The sequence below is a fragment of the Pelodiscus sinensis genome, chromosome 27, assembly GCF_052426305.1.
Source record: "Pelodiscus sinensis isolate ZL-2025 chromosome 27, ASM5242630v1, whole genome shotgun sequence".
Lineage (NCBI taxonomy): Eukaryota > Metazoa > Chordata > Testudines > Trionychidae > Pelodiscus > Pelodiscus sinensis.
Window position 1 is genome coordinate 5,988,849 of NC_143078.1, and position 15,877 is coordinate 6,004,725.

The window sequence follows — 15,877 nt, forward strand, 5'->3', positions numbered from 1 at the left end:
TATCAGGGAAGCGGTGGAAGCCTTACTACTGTAGCCTATTAAGGTAGCAGATTTCCATGGTCAAGACAGTCTCACCCAGATACTGGTCATAGTTTATTTATGTAAATTTTAAATTTTAAAACTAGCAAGAACAAGATATTATAAAACATTGCTTTTCTCTCTGAGGCATCTTCCAAAATACAACAAAAATAATATTTGGAAAAATAAATATCCCGCCATCAAGAACTGCAATATTCACTGTGATTGTGTGATGCATGGAGGAAATCAGTTAAAGCCAATGGAGAATGCTTTGGACTTCACCTTGTCTGGTAGCAAAATAAGTATTTTCGTTTTATTGATACTTAAGGGGAAGTAACCAGCAATAACAAATTTGGGGGGACAACATAGGATATGAAAACAATTTCTCTTGTTTCTATATTTTTCTCTTGACAAGCTCAAAAAGGAAATATTTGTATCTTGGGGTGGCTTACCCATTTTTCTTCCAAACTGTCAGTGCTATCCCAGCAACCACAACAATTACTTTAAAACAAAAACAAAACAAAAAAGAGCAATTTAGTAACACATATGTAAAAAATAACATTTTGCTAAAAGACAGTTATGGAGCTCCACCGTTCTGGGACTTGGTCTCGTCACCACTGACAGATTATTTGTATCACAGGACAGTTTTTTCCCCCTTAAGATGATAAATAAGGGTGCGTCTACACTGCAGGGCTTAACTCAAAATAAGATACGCAAATTGAGCTACATCAATTGAGTATCTTATTTCAAAATAGCTTTTTGAAATAGGGTACATCTATATAACATTATTTCAAAATAGAGCACTCTTTCCCTTATTCCTCATACAATGAGGGCTACAGGAGTCGGAGTAAGAAGACCTCCAGCTTGACAGTATTTTGACACTATTTCAAAATAATGACCTGCTGTGTAGACATGGACTAAGTTATTTCAGAATAGTGCTAATGTAGACATACCCGAAGCCCCTCTAATATACAGTACCATATCAGAAATCAAAAGAACTCTCCACTCTAAATCCAGAAAGGGCTTCTGACATTGGATCTTGTTATTTATCAAGTCATTAATGCTTTTGTGTTCAGCTTAAGGTTTGTCTGGATTCCTAGCTCATGCAGAGTAATGCTCAGGATTTGACTTACTTCACATCCAAGATGTTCAAGCTTCCATGTAACTTCTTCCCTTCAATCCCTTGCAAGATATTTAAAAATTTTCCACCAAAGAGTCATAGAATGTATTATGCTCAATATCTAGTATGGCTTGCTTGATTCTCCTTCCCTCTCCCCCCCACTATAATAGTTTCAATTGATAAATACAAATTAGAAAAAGAAGCTACCCATGTTGATCAGATCCTCCCTCAGTTTTGAACCTGACAATGAAAACTTCCACCAGTCTGTGTACTTTGCCGTAACTCAAACCATGTTTCAATCCGGCTAATGAGACTTGAGCACAGTTGCCCTGATCTGCACACAGCGGGTCTGCTGCCTCTTAGAACCATGTGACAGAGAGGTAGGCTACAGAATGGTTTGGATTGGCAAATTCTCAGGAAGACATTGCTGATCGGGCCAATGCTAGAACCCTGCCTGCAACAACTCCAGCTGTGCAGAGGGCTTATTATCTGCCCCTGGACAATGCTATTCTGTGGCCCAACATCTATTAGCTCCATGGGGACTTAGGCATGTGCTGAAGTGCTTTGATGAACAGGTACCTGCATCAGGAACAGTCTCCTCCCCAAGATTAAGTCATGACATATGTAGCAATTCTGGGTTAAAAGGAGAAACCAGCATGATGACCAAAAACACTCAAGATCTGTTACGTGGAGACCACTACAGACTGACTTTCTCTGGATGCCGAGTACATCATAGCCTTCTAATTCCCTGTATAATATGAGACTATCCAAACTAGCTTACAAAGTGATATTTAAAAAAAAAATCTTTCTACAACTCCTCTTCCTAGATTTTCCCTTTTCAATTTTGCATAGGCACCAGACATACACATGAAGTCCTAAGTGGTGAGGAAGTATTCTCACCTAAAACAGAAGGGAAACTTTTCCTGATTTCCCCAGGGACAAAGGGAGAAATGAGACTCTTTTCTCCCCTTTTTTTTCTCTATCGTGCAGACAAATTTCAGATAGAGCCACTAGTTCAGTCAAATACTGTGAATAAATGTTGAGATTACAAAGAGAAAGCAGCTAAGAGTATGAATACAGGCTTCTCACCAGAGAATGGCAGTGCATTTACAAGGCACCACTGGGCACATTAGTCAGTGGCAGAGAAGTTCAAGAGCCCTAATTCCAGGATGCTTAGTAATTAAGCAGCGCAAAAAGATTATGTGATGGAGAAACAGCAATATTAAAATAGGCTTGGTGCCACATGTTAAAATATCGTAATAAATCAGTGTATTAAATGATTTTTTTCAGTTTTAAGTTACTTACCAATTCCAATACTGGCACCGATACCTAGGTCGATGAATAAACCGAGTCCTAAAGAGTCTAAAGAGAAAAACAAAGTGTGAGCTAAAATCTGAAATCAAACTTGTGTCAATAACCTTCAAGAACTCATTCACAATCCATACATAAGAAGCTATACTTACCTAGATTACAGGCAGTCCCCGGGTTACGTACAAGATAGGGACTGTAGGTTTGTTCTTAAGTTGAATCTGTATGTAAGTCGGAACTGGCGTCCAGATGCAGCCACTGCTGAAATTGACCGCCAGTTCCGACTTACATACAGAATCAACTTAAGAACCCCAAGCGTCCCCAAGTCAGCTGCTGCTGAAACTGATCAGCAGCTGATTCCAGGAAGCCCAGGGCAGAGCAACTCTGCCTCGGGCTTCCTGTAGTCAGCGCTGGTCAGTTTCAGCAGCAGCTGACTTGGGGACGCCTGGGGCAGAGCAGCTGGGGTGCTGCTGGGTTGCTCCAGTAGCGCTGCTCCTCAGCGCTACTGGACCAACCTAGCAGCACCCCATCTGCTCTGCCCCAGACGTCCTGATTCAGCCGCTGCTGAAACTGACCAGCAGCGGCTGAATCAGGACGCCTGGGGCAGAGCAGCTGGGGTGCTGCCGGGTTAGTCCAGTAGCGCCCAGAGCGGCGCTGCGGGACCAACCGGCAGCGCCCCAGCTGCTCTGCCACAGGCGTCTGGAGAAAAGCCTAGTCTGCTGGGGGGCGGGGGGCGTACTAGCTGCGCCCCCCCACCCCACCCCAGCACACCAGGAAGACGCCAGCGGCGGACCGAGACGCACCGTGGTCCTGCTGCCTGGGTCCTCCGCAGACCAGGGAGATGCGGAGAAAGCCCCGGAGTACATGGGCGGCAGGACCGCGAGGTCCTGCAGTCCGTGTCCTCCGGGGCGAGCCCCGTTTGTAACTGCGGATCCGACATAAGTTGGATCCGCGTAAGTCGGGGACTGCCTGTATAACAGATATTAATGAACAATTAAGGTACCTTTATAAACATCACATTCTAAAATGGGGAATCCTTTGCTTTTAGAAACTATGATCTTACCCCTCATCACCAAGAAAAGCAGCTTTGCAAAGATTGTATAGGTTTGTATCTTGTAATACTGTCAGGAAAATATTGCATAAATGGAGGACCCAATATGGGTTTGAAGGTTTTCTTTAACAGTGTTTCTCAGCCAGTGGTACGAGTACCCTTAGAAGTACTCAAGAGAAGTCAGCGGGGTACTTCAACACAACTGAAATTTGGAAAAAACTGAATTTTTGTTTTAAGTTTTACAGTGCTTTATTATTTTTGTACTTTTTACATCCAAAAATTTCTTCGCCCACCCAGCTACAACTAAGTTGTTGAAACAAATGTGTTGCAACAGTACAAAAAATGTGTCTGAAAACTGTAAGTACTGGGGGTACTTGTAAATTGTTTTTTAAAAAGGGGGGTACTTTATAAAAAAAAAGGTTGAGAAACACTGTTCTATAATACGAACCACTAAACATTAAAGGCTCTTTTGCAGGTGTTGCTAAGCTTTCATTTACCAAGAGTGCAAAGGCCAACTGTCTGTCTGCCAAAATGCTAAGGAAGACCAGAATCATCATACCCATGTGGCTAGATCAGGTACAGTAACTCCTCACGTAACATTTTAGTTACATTCCTGGAAAATGCTACTTTAAGCAAAATGATGTTAAGATAATGCAATTTATGTAGAATTAATGTAAATGGAGGTGGGGGGGAGTTAGATTCCAGGGATTTTTTTTTTTCAGCAGACAAAAGGCAGTATATATCTATACAGTATGGCTGTGTCTAGACTGGCCAGTTTTTCTGGAAAATCAGCCGCTTTTCCGGAAAAACTTGCCAGCTGTCTACACTGGCCACTTGAATTTCTGCAAAAGCACTGACTTCCTACTGTAATATCAGTGCTTCTTGCGGAAATACTATGCTGCTCCCGTTCAGGCAAAAGTCCCTTTTGCGCAAACCTTTTGCGCAAAAGGGCCAGTGTAGACAGCTCAGATTTGTTTTGCCCATCTAGATTGGCACGGACGCTTTTCCGCAAAAAGTGCTTTTGCGGAAAAGCGTCTGTGCCAATCTAGACGCTCTGTTCCAAAAATGCTTTTAACGGAAAACTTTTCCGTTAAAAGCATTTCCGGAAAATCATGCCAACCTAGACGCAGCCTATACGTTTTAAACAATTTAATACGGTACACAGCAATGATGATTGTGAAGCTTGGTTAAAGTGATGGAGTGAGAGTGGGGAATATTTCCTAGGGAACGTCTTCCTACTAAATGATAAACTAGCATTCAGCTGAGCCCTTAAGGTTTAATATGTTATTGATGTAGCCTCGCACTGTAGAGACACGATGTAGTGAGGGAGGAAACCCAACGGACATGCAGCAGTGGCTGCAAACACTCCCCTGCAGAAATGGGATATGAAGTTGGGGACTACTTGACATCAGCATCCCTCCGTTCTTCTCCGCACAGCAAGCAAAAGGCTCCCAGGAACAGCTCCAAGGCAGGAGCAGCATGGCAGTGTAGGGCGGGGTAGCTAAATGGCAGCAGCCCAGCTGTATACTTTACAGGGAACTTAGGAGAGCTTATTGATGGGGATGGGACTGCCTGTCCGCCCTGGTTCCAAACCCAAATCCAAATTTGCCAATAGCTAGTGACAGAAAATGGTTTTGTTTAGGGTTAAACCATGCATTCATTGGGATAAACTGACTGACTTCTTTAGACTGTTCTTTCCTTTCTTATTAGTGCATGTTGAGAGCTTTTGCAACTCTGTATCCATATATTTGGGGTTTGGAATGCATCACCTCCTTCCCTGTCAGCTGCTAAACTCTATTTGACATGCCCATCTGAGAAAACATACAAATGCTCACAAACCAAGAAAGGAGGTCCACGATTAGGGGGAAAAGATGCAATCTGGGCCAAGGTGAATGTGCAAATGAACAAACAACCTCTCTCTCAAGATTTTAGGCAAGCACTAATTGAACATCATTGTATTTGCATCTATGCATGGCAAAATTATATAAATTAACACTTTGATTTGCTACAAGTCTAGAATTTTGGGTTCAGATGAAAAATGACATTCAAAGTGCTTCCATTTTACCTGAGAAAGTATCACCTACTCCTGTTCCACCGGGAGGGATACTTGTGGGTTTGTTCTGGGTAATTATGGCTAAGATAAAAAGGAGAGGAAAAGCAGTTATGAACTTTACATCAGACTCCCATCACCAGCTGGCCAATCAGTCAGGAGCTTGCCAAACTAATATTTAGCAATCTGCATCTTTATAGAAAAGTCACACTAGCGAGAGCCCATGTACTATCATTTGAACTATCCAGGAGATTGCTGCTGGGATCACATGCATATATTCTAGGGGGAGCCTACAGCAATCTCTATAGTGAATAGTCTACCACTTTCCTTTACAGAAGTTCTCTTCTTTTTTTTTAAGATCTCTACTGCTTCTATGATTTGCAGTGTGGAAGTGAAAGACTCAATGTGGTGCCTCTTGCTGCCACTATCTGCCATAATCTGTCATTTCTCCTCAGTTTTACTCATCAGAACTTGTCAGAGTGACTTCTAAAGTCATTGAACACGCTGTCCTCATTGAGTATTCTCTGCAGGGTCTTTCCACGTGCAACTCAGAACTACACAGTTCCATCCCTCATATCAAAATACCCTTCGACCTAAGAGAGGGCGCACTGTGTTGGTAATGAGAAGATGAATTCAACTCATTTCATTCTAGTGATTGATGTTGTTAACTGCTGGAGAGTGCAGGATTATGCCAAGTTATCACTGAGCAAGGCATCCTCCCTGAATCAAAGTTACACAAGATAAGAAGAGAACCCATTTTTCTAATCTGAAATCTAAATGCTGAGCTATGCCTGTAAAATAAGGCAACTCATTTTGTATATAACTCATTGTTTGTGTGCATCCTCCTCCATTGCTTGGTCCTCAGATAACAGTTTAGTACTGCTGCCACCTATTGTAATTAGTTCTTTAGCTTATGTGATGTGCTGTAGGTTCAAGAGTCAAACCTAAATGCATATGGAGTCAGAGGATGTTGTATTACCCGCACATTTGATTTTTTTCCTCTGCTTTTTAAAAAGCTCCGAAGTACATAAAACCTACATCAGTAAAAAGTTATTCAAGACACCAAGTAAGCCCTGAGAAGTTAGAAAATGATATTAACATTACCTCAGACATTCTTTAAGGGTTAAGTTTCTAACACTAACGAGGTTTCCAACAAGCAAAATATTTACATCTGTGATGTCCAACCAGTACTGAGGCAATAGCCATTATAGCGGCTCAACTGGCCAAATACCTACATGTTGGGACACCACAGATTTACAAGATTAATGCCTGACTGAATTTCCTCGTATACATGGGTTTGCCTAGCCATCAAAACATGGTTTTATCTGGTTAGAGACTGTAGAGCAAGAGGAAAATAAAAACAGATCACTCACCTTTGCATTCAGGGGCAGACCCATTCCAGACTCCATTGGTTTTATCTTTAGTTGTACAGTGAATGGAGGCATTTCCAGTAAGTGAGAAATTATGGTCACATCTGTATGTTACCAAAGAGTTATAGCCAAAGCTTCCCATGCCACTTCCATTGCTCATCCCATTGGCAATATTAGGAGGAGTAGAACAAGTAATCACTGAAGGAAAGAGGAATGGCATTATGAATATTAATTAACATTTCAGTTAAAGGTGAATTGAAAATATCCAGTCAAGATTTGTCTACGATTGCTCCTAAAAGGCTATTTAGCCAATGAAAATGCAGTTAACTCTTCCCTCAGATTCAGACTGCTTTATGCTTTCAAGCTTTTCTCCAACCTAACTCCCTTCTTCTGGCAGATTTTGACCCAATGAAACAAATCTCTGGAGACAGCCTTATCAGAACATACATGCCCCTCTAACAACAAATATAAGGAGAAGAAGCTCTTTGGCTAATGTCATTGAAGGACTATGTTCTGCTCCTTCAAGCTGCAGAAGCAGAAAGTTTAAATTAGGACATTTCTCTTAGCAGCAACTAGTTCTAGAGCCAGGTGGCAATAGCCCAATTGATAGATGCACCTCAGGTAGTGTGCAGAAGGACAAAAACAATTAAAGCAAATAAATTGGGAAACCCACATTAATATTGGGTTTTACTCCAAAATAGCCTCAGATTTTGAGTTTGGAGTCCAGGTTTTTGGGGCAGGAAAAGAGGATAACTGAACAAAGAGGACTTACACTAAAAAAACCTCAAACAAAAGCAAGATGAAGGACTTCAAAGGGGAAAAAGATTACTTAATAAAGAATGAGAAACTAACTAAACCCCACTGTTTCAGTATTGCACATACAGTAACAATTAGGACAGCTAAATCCTTAATAGGAGAAGGTGCCAGGAGATTGATTTGAAAGGATGGAGGAGACCTAAGGAGTTTTGTTTGTTTGAAGTAATAATTCTATACCAGACATCAGCACCATGAAAGACGGTCATACATTTTCAGTCTTTTCACTCCTAACAATGTCCACAAGATTCTCTTATAATCCAAATTTAAATAAAACCAAATACAAATGAAAGTTGTATAAGGGGTATTTCTGCATTATCATCCATCGTCCGCTCTTCTTAAAACCATGGTGATTGTCTTACATTCACAAGTTGGAAGTTTAGTCCACTCAACTTGATCTTGAGTTCTACTAAGAAAACACTGGATGAAAGACCGCCCACTTATTTTGTGTCTAAAGAAGAAAGAAAGAAAGAGTTTTAGTTCTCAATGTGCTCCTTTAATAGTCCAGAAATATGGAAAATGGGTTCTTTCTAGCGTAAGGGAAGAACTTACTACTGAGTGAGGTTATTCCCACTGCAGGAGGATCAGCATGATCATTAAGACCAGGTACTGCTGAGTCGCAATCCTGAGTTGTTAAAGCCAAATTAGAATAAGCAAATCCTTGTGTATAAGTTAGCAGGAGAAATTAGTCACCTTAAAGACTATATTAAGTACTGAATATTGGCAATGAAGTCACTTGGTGTTCAGTACATTTTGCCTTTTACTATTGTAAGGTTGTGGCCTTCAGCACTAGCGTTTCAACAAGGTGGTTCAGAGGACCAGAGGAGGGTTTACCTCCTAAAGCTGGTTTCTTCTGGTCCTTTCACCAGTCTGGAAGGAAGGCAGAGATCATGAGGCATGGACTCACCACCGTGGCACCTCCTGTTGGTCACTCTGGGCATTGGCTCAAGTCCAACAATCTGCCTTCCGGACCCATGTCCTTCCCTGGTTTGCTGTGCATTGCCCTCCAGCTATGCCCCAACTCCTTCTCCCCCACTTCCGGGGGTTCAGGAGTCCTTCGTCCTTTGTCACCTCAGTGGCTAACTGCAGACTCAACTCCAGCCCCCCCCCCCCCCACCACCACCTCACTGCAGTCTGGTTCAGACACTCTCTTCTCTGGCAAGTGAGTGCAAAGGTGGGGGGGACCTAGGCCCACCCATTACTCTGAGCCATGATCCAAGGACCTTTAGTGGCAGTCGCCTACTGCCCTCCTCCATGTTTCTCTACTGCCTGCTTTCGCTGGGCCTTTTCTCCATAGTCGCACCCACTCAGCCCCTGTATCAAGGCTTTCAGTCTGGCAGTGGTCAGCCAGGAACTCCCTCTGCCCTGCTATCATGCCCAGCACTGCTCTATCTAGTGTCTCCCCAGACAGCCAGTCCTTCTCCCTTGCTGGTCAGGGAGACACTGATCTTCTCTTCTCTGCTGAGCAGCCCTGTGAGGGAGTGAAGAGAGGAGGGCCTGGCCGCACAGGGGTTAAACAAAGCCTTTTGGCCCAGCTAGCCCCGCCCCGCTTTACCTGTAGCCAAGGCCAGACCTGGAGGGAGGATAAAAGGAAGAAGCCTGGCTCAGTTAGGGGCTGACCAGCAAGGAGACAGGAGTGTGGTTTCACAGTCTGCAGGACATGGCCACTTGGCCAGCCACAGAAGGATATAAGCCTCCAACCCCATCCTCTGCAACAAAGGGGGGAGCCTGCTAGAAACCCCAACTAAGGGGGGAATCTGGACTATACTAATATAATGGGCTGGAGTTCCTAGGCTGGGGACACTAGCAGTAGGGTTCAGCACTCTTTTCTGCTGGCTAATTTGGTGACCTAACCACTAGGCCACCCTGCCGCCAGGGAGACCCGGCCACAAGCATATATATATTATATATGAGACTTTCCAATAAGCTCTTTCCTGATTGGCTCTTAAAAAGCCCTCTTCTTATGGGTCTGAAGTTCTGCACAGACCTGCTAAGGCTACTTTTCCCCTCTTCTCACTGTGTAGGGTAGCTGCCCCACTGCAGCACAAATATAATTTATGTCCAAGTGGCCACTATTTTTTGTCTCACTTAAAATGTTAACACCCAAAAACAACCTTCCCTGACACCAGTGTTGGGGGGGGGGGAGGGGAGGAGGAGGAGGAAGATGGCTACCCACAACTGCCCCCCTGCTGCCACACTTTCACAACCTGAGCATTTTAAGAGGTCCAAATCCTAATCAGCCCATTTAAAACCACTGGAACACAATTCCACAGTGCACAGTTCCTATATGATACTTCCTGTGGAAATGATGAATATAACAATAGCTTGGTTATTCTTGTGGATGAAATTTAAATGCAGTATTGCCTAAAACTGGACCAGGACTTGAGACTTAGATTCCATTCATTTTTCTGCCTCTGGTCTCTGCATAACCTGGGCATGTTATTTTTTCACTTGCTGCTTCAATGTCTTCAGCTGTAAAATGGGTATAATGATATTGACCTCCTCTGAGCACGGATAAAAAGCACTGTTCAACAGATAGATGTTTCCATTATCTTAGCAAGAAAGAATGCTGATGGCTAACCTATGGGGAAGGGCATTCTCTGTCTCAGTCTGTGGATTTTGAGAGAGAGATTCCCTGTGACAGGATCAGAGCTAACAAAACCATATTAATTTTATCCAGGATACTCCTGCATGGATCATGTATTTCATGCAGTAAAAGACAATCTATTCTACTATTTCAAATCCAGAAAGTACTTTCATGATCCAATGCTGCTACAACTCCTTGAACGAACCGAAGCAAAACTCATGTGACTATGTCATGACACCAGGTTTGCTACACTTTGGGCTTGAATAACTGCTGCTATCACTAAACTTCGCGCATGAATGTTTTAAATGGTGTCCCCTCTCATTCTGCTCCCATACTTCAAGGACCGAGCTGATAAATATAGGAGATGCTCTTTTGAAGGCCACTGCAGGAATAACCAATCCCTATATTTAAAAGTCTCAGAGGGATAGCCGTGTTAGTCTGTAACTTTAAAAGCAACTTTTTAAAAAAAGAACAAAAAGTCCAGTGGCACTTTAAAGAGTAACAAAAATATATGTATAGTATCATGAGCTTTTGTGGGCAAAACCACTAAAAGATCATTTCATCTGAAGAAGTGGGCTTTGCCCATGAAAGCTCATGATATAATACATATATTTTGTTAGTCTCTAAGATGCCTCCGGACTACTCATTGTTTTCTTTTATAAAGCTGTTTTACAGTCACTATATTTCCACCCCAGAATTGTTTAACAAATTCTTACTTCAGTAATTACAAGTGAATCCCTGAATTACAAACTTATCTATGAAAAAACAACGAATGGTCCTGCAGCACCTCAGACACTAACAAAAAATGTAGATAGTGTCACGAACTTATTTATGGTTCAACTAGAGGGGCCCTCTTAAGCGCAGGAAATGTTTTTTTACAGTTGCCAATTCGGCCTTTCTTCTCTCAAACTAGTGGGTCCCTTGTCCTTCAAATGCAGTCTCAACAACTTATTACCAGCAGCTGGAGTCCTATAGTCTCCCAAGAATTAGTCTCTGGCATCTTGAGAATCCACTCCTACCAGCTCCTGCTAAGTCCCGGAAAACCCCACTTATAGCCAGCATATCTCAATTCTCCCTTCCAAAGTTCCTCACCCAATTGCTGCAGTTTGAACCAAGATTCCATGAGAGCTCCTAGAAACCAAATGAGCCTTGACAAAAGTTATCAGAAGTTAAATTATGGTCATGTTCAACCAGGTCTTACTTCCCACAATCCCATACATAAACCTGATCAAGTCAATACATTACTTAATACCAATTCACTCTTTCAAGGGGGGGGCAGGAAGGAGGGATCATAAGATACACTTGTCTAACTTTGTTTCAGGGTTCAACTTTTTAAACAGGTACCCCAGGCCTGCACAACTGTAGTACCTGTTCACAATAAATGTGGACAGTTAGACTACACTTTTTATTCTTAATTTTCCAATGGTGACCCAAAATTCTATTCCATGATAAGTTCTGTGAACTAATCTGCTCCAGTTGTTCATCACTCACCCATCATCACAACGTATGTTCACTTTTGCACCGTATTGGTTATTTGTTGTCTCAACAAGTCTGCCATGTTCTGGGCTTTTTGGAACACCACACGATTTTGCTAGTAGAGAACACAATTAATATTAGCATGTTATGATGTTCTAACCCATCTCCCCCCACTATAGAAGAGAATAGGACAATATCAGACCAGTGATCTAAGCAGTTCTACATTGTGTCTCTTTTTAATTCTATTTCATTTAACTCTGAATATTCTATCCACATTTACTGTCTAATCATACTGCTTTATCAACTTCAGTGGCAGAGATACACATTACTGCTGAAAAGTTACTTGTGATGCTCTCTAGCTAGCTGAGGAAACTTATTGCCATAAAGAACACACAACAGAAATTCAGTACCTCCCTGTGCAGATTATAACATGACTTGTTCAGGCAGCCACAAAGAAAGATGCAAGGAACACTTCAAATTACACTGGTAAATATCTCAGCCCGGATACACAAAAAGGTTTTTTACACATAAAACCACATGGCCTATTATATACATCAAATATTTTCTTCATATTTGTGTTGAAAGCTACACAAGAAATCTCCATAGTATTATATTCCGTTTGACAAACAATAAGTCACAATGTAATACAAAGATGTGAGGAGACAGTTGGCTAGGTCTTCTAACCCTATATTCATAATGTTGGGTTTTGTACTGAATTTAACATAGGCAGGGTTGAATAAAATTACAGTCTTCTTCCAGTGAAACCCAGTTTTGTCTTTATGTTTAGAGCCTCTCAGTTCTGCGGATATCCACTTTCTATCTGTGGGTATCCGCAGATATCAATGCGGATATCTGCAGCTCATTTTTACAGATACAGATGCGGATGAGGATACAAACTTTGTATTTGTCCAGGGATGTATTAATGTTATTATGTATTCTGGTATCTGAAGAGCATTGCCCAACATCTTGTTACTGAATACTGTACTGGATTTAGTTTTAATACTATGATTCAGTTTGGTTGAACTATATACTGCATTACCATAAATAAGCGAATGTAACCCATGGGTTATACCCATTTTTACACACCCCCCCTCGCGGGGTATACATGTTTGTGTCTTATACAAGTTGGTTTTTACTCCTTGGAATCCCCCTGGGAGCATCAGTTCCCCTAAGCGGCTCTACCTGCCCCCCCCCCCCCCATTAGAACTGGGTCAGCTCCGCTGCAGGGTGGCAGAGAGGGCCTAGTGAGCCTCCAGTGCGCCTGCGCCACGCTTTCCATTCCCCCTGCCCGGAGGAAGGCGGGTGGAGCCTGGCTGCGGCTGCGCAGGGCTGGCCTGGGTGTGAGCGCAGCTCCTCTCCCGCAGGCCGGCCGGCTCACTGGCAGCAGGATGGCCGTCACCTTGTGTATGCTCCCTACGCTGGGTGGCTACCTTCTCACCTCGGTGCTGCTGCTTAAGAGCTAGGGGCTGCTGCACCAGCCCACATCTCCCACCATGACATCAAAGACCACCTTTTATGAAGGCGGCAGAAGTCTCTGTGGGTTATATACGTCCATGGGTAATTAATTTTTTTTAACACATGACAGAAAAACCACAGGTAATACACAAGTGTGTGTTATACATGGACGCAGGTTATATTCGCTAATTTACGGTTGTTGTTTCTGAGGGTAGAATTTTTCAATCTGTGAAATTTAACAAAAATACAATAATATTATTTAGTCTACTTCACATATAGTTTTCAGGGATACAGTGCTTACCATTTTAAAAAGGACATTTACCACAGCATAGTATTAACTTTCCTGCATTATTTGTGATATTCTACTTTTGTTATGGATTCAGGAATGGAAACCATCATGTCCACAATGAGAAGTTTAGCTACAGGAAGTACTGACTGTTTAATGGTACCCACTTTGCTTTCCTACTATCATTTGAGGTTCAGTTGATAATCATGGACAACAACATTGACAAGTCACAGAAGCTAGTGCTGAAATGTGAACTAGCTGCTTAACAGAAGTCAAGTCTTAAGTGCCCAGAGATGGCTAGTAACTCAACAGAGACAGAAAAGTAACACAAGATACTCACTTGTACAAAACTCAGGGGCTTTAGACCACGTTAAATCATCAAGACAGGTAAGGAAATGATTCTGGTCAGTACTCTGATAACCTGGCCGACAGTCATATCTCACAGTGGTCCCAACGGGATAGTAACTCTTCCTCAAATCCTCATCAGATAACACTGCAGACCTGAACCTCGTCGGGACAAGGCAGCTGCCTAGCAACAAAGCAAACAAAACAAAAACTGAAATAGTTGATTCTAAAACCAAGTCAAATAAAATCTGTACTTCTAATTTTCTCTTTATACATAACACACACAAACACACACACCCTCCCACCACTAAGTGTGCATGCTGCTGTAACACAAATAAAGGGTGCCTAACCGATGCCCAGCCAAAAAGTTTATTAGCTGGTGGCATAAGCTGTAGGGGTACAGAATGGTGCCTGATCATTGTACCCGAGACAGGTCATAAAATGTGTCCCTATGGAAGGGGGAAATTAATTTATTTCAGGAAGAGAGGCAAACAGCTTTGGCAAAGTCACTGGGGCTATTCCAAGCACAGGAAATGGAAGCAGAGAAAGGAAGGTATAGGTGGAGTACAGTGTAAAGACAGACAAGGAATGACTTCCCTTCTCCCCTTCATTTCCAAACAAACTGATGATTCTGTTTACAGTTGATGCTACATGGATTTCTCTCTCAACTCTAAGCCTTAGGCCCTTTGAACAGTGGGAATCCATGCTCAACTCTTGCAGAAGTGTCCAGCATTTTCCTTGTTCAGTTCTAGAACTACTGTTCTATTTTCATCCTTCCTGTCCTCCCTGATCTGAAGATGACAGCCAAGAATATGGATGGCCGTTTTTTGGTTTGTTCATTCCATCCTCTCACTGTTTGCTTGTTATTTCTCCAATCTCATATCCTGGGGTCCAGTTTGACAGACCCTCTAAATACCGCTTCAGCAAGTGATTGGTTGGGTGTGTAAGAAGAAGGGGTGGGCTGAGGAGAGAATCTCATCTTTCCATGCTCTTGCTCTCACAGTTTTGGGGGCTATATTTATCTGCATCACTCTCAAATCTCCCTTTTGGATTCCTAGCCAGTGGCTTAACCTATGCCTGCCAAAAGAAAACTGAGCTGTTGTTCCTTCCCAAACCTTGCCCCGGTCAACACTTGTAGTCACAACTAAGAAATAGCACCACTCCACCTGCTGCTTAGTGGCCATGTGGCCAACACTTCTGACTCAAATTTTTCAGTGAATTCCCTCATCTTGGGTGTCTCCAAATTATGGGCCCTCCCATTTGTCCCTTCTTCAACATCCAGCATTTCTTTGGCCAGACTGCCCATAGGCCCTTCCAGCCTCTTCTCTGGAGTTGGCACTAAATTGGTGAGAGCAGTTTTGTTAGATCTACTCAATGGGGCCTGAGTTGGTATTTCATAAGCAAAAGGTAGCCTCAGCAAGTTGGTTCCAAATGAAATAAAATACTTACGGCCACAAAACTCTTGTAAGTTGGACCATTGAGAGTTTGAAAGGCAAATTGTGGAGTCCGGCTTTCCTGGGATTTTAACGTAGTTATCAACGCACTTGTACTGCACTTGTGTGTTGATTGGGAAGCGCTCTGTAGGCTGATTTCTAAACGGGATGGCATGATTCAACTTTGGCAGGGCCCCACACTGGCCTGTAAGACAACCAAATTCACGTTAACATGAGGGGTTTATTTTAAATAATGCCGTACCCCTGCTGTCTTGAGCTGTAACCGCTCTTGATGTGCCTTAGTGCCTCCAGGGACCTTCCACAAATCAGGTGAGCTTCAGATGAGGTGTACGCTTGTGCTCCTCAATAGCCTGTGAGAACAGACCTGCTTAAGTGAAGACGTCAGTAGAAGGCCTAGGGCCCATTAAGAGAAATTTGGGCTCAGCCCATCATGGCTGTTGGGGTCGACCCCTCCTCTTTCATGCCTGTTTCTGAAGTTTGGGGAGGGTCCTGTGCTGGTACAAATACCCCTCTCCATCCCCTCATCAGACCTGGGACCCTCTGA

The 15,877-nt window shown here is 42.8% G+C and overlaps 1 protein-coding gene and 1 long non-coding RNA gene across 10 annotated transcripts in view; one reads left to right on the top strand and one right to left on the bottom strand.

Annotated features, from left to right (window-relative positions):
- LOC149521391 (uncharacterized) overlaps positions 1-15,877 on the top strand; it is a 66,753-nt gene that overhangs the window by 19,511 nt on the left and 31,365 nt on the right. For 2 of the 3 annotated variants that reach the window (XR_016347954.1, XR_016347955.1), the window contains exons 3-4: positions 3,973-4,073; positions 5,906-6,927. This is a non-coding gene — a long non-coding RNA (uncharacterized LOC149521391). Of the gene's footprint in view, positions 1-3,972; positions 4,074-5,905; positions 6,928-15,877 lie in introns of those variants that run through there. The other variant, XR_016347956.1, reaches the window with a different exon arrangement.
- The window catches only part of CD55 (CD55 molecule (Cromer blood group)), a 30,193-nt gene that overhangs the window by 7,260 nt on the left and 7,056 nt on the right, over positions 1-15,877 (bottom strand). For all 7 annotated transcript variants that reach the window (XR_016347952.1, XR_016347949.1, XR_016347953.1 and 4 more), the window contains exons 2-9: positions 15,329-15,517; positions 13,875-14,063; positions 11,809-11,908; positions 8,093-8,181; positions 6,921-7,115; positions 5,563-5,631; positions 2,444-2,500; positions 471-519 (exon numbers count right to left, since the gene is read on the bottom strand). Coding sequence is in view for 2 of the 7 variants with exons in the window: in XM_089773664.1 (XP_089629790.1) it covers positions 471-519; positions 2,444-2,500; positions 5,563-5,631; positions 6,921-7,115; positions 8,093-8,181; positions 11,809-11,908; positions 13,875-14,063; positions 15,329-15,517 (937 nt within the window). In the remaining 5 variants the exon portion in view is untranslated. The remainder of the gene's footprint in view (positions 1-470; positions 520-2,443; positions 2,501-5,562; positions 5,632-6,920; positions 7,116-8,092; positions 8,182-11,808; positions 11,909-13,874; positions 14,064-15,328; positions 15,518-15,877) is intronic.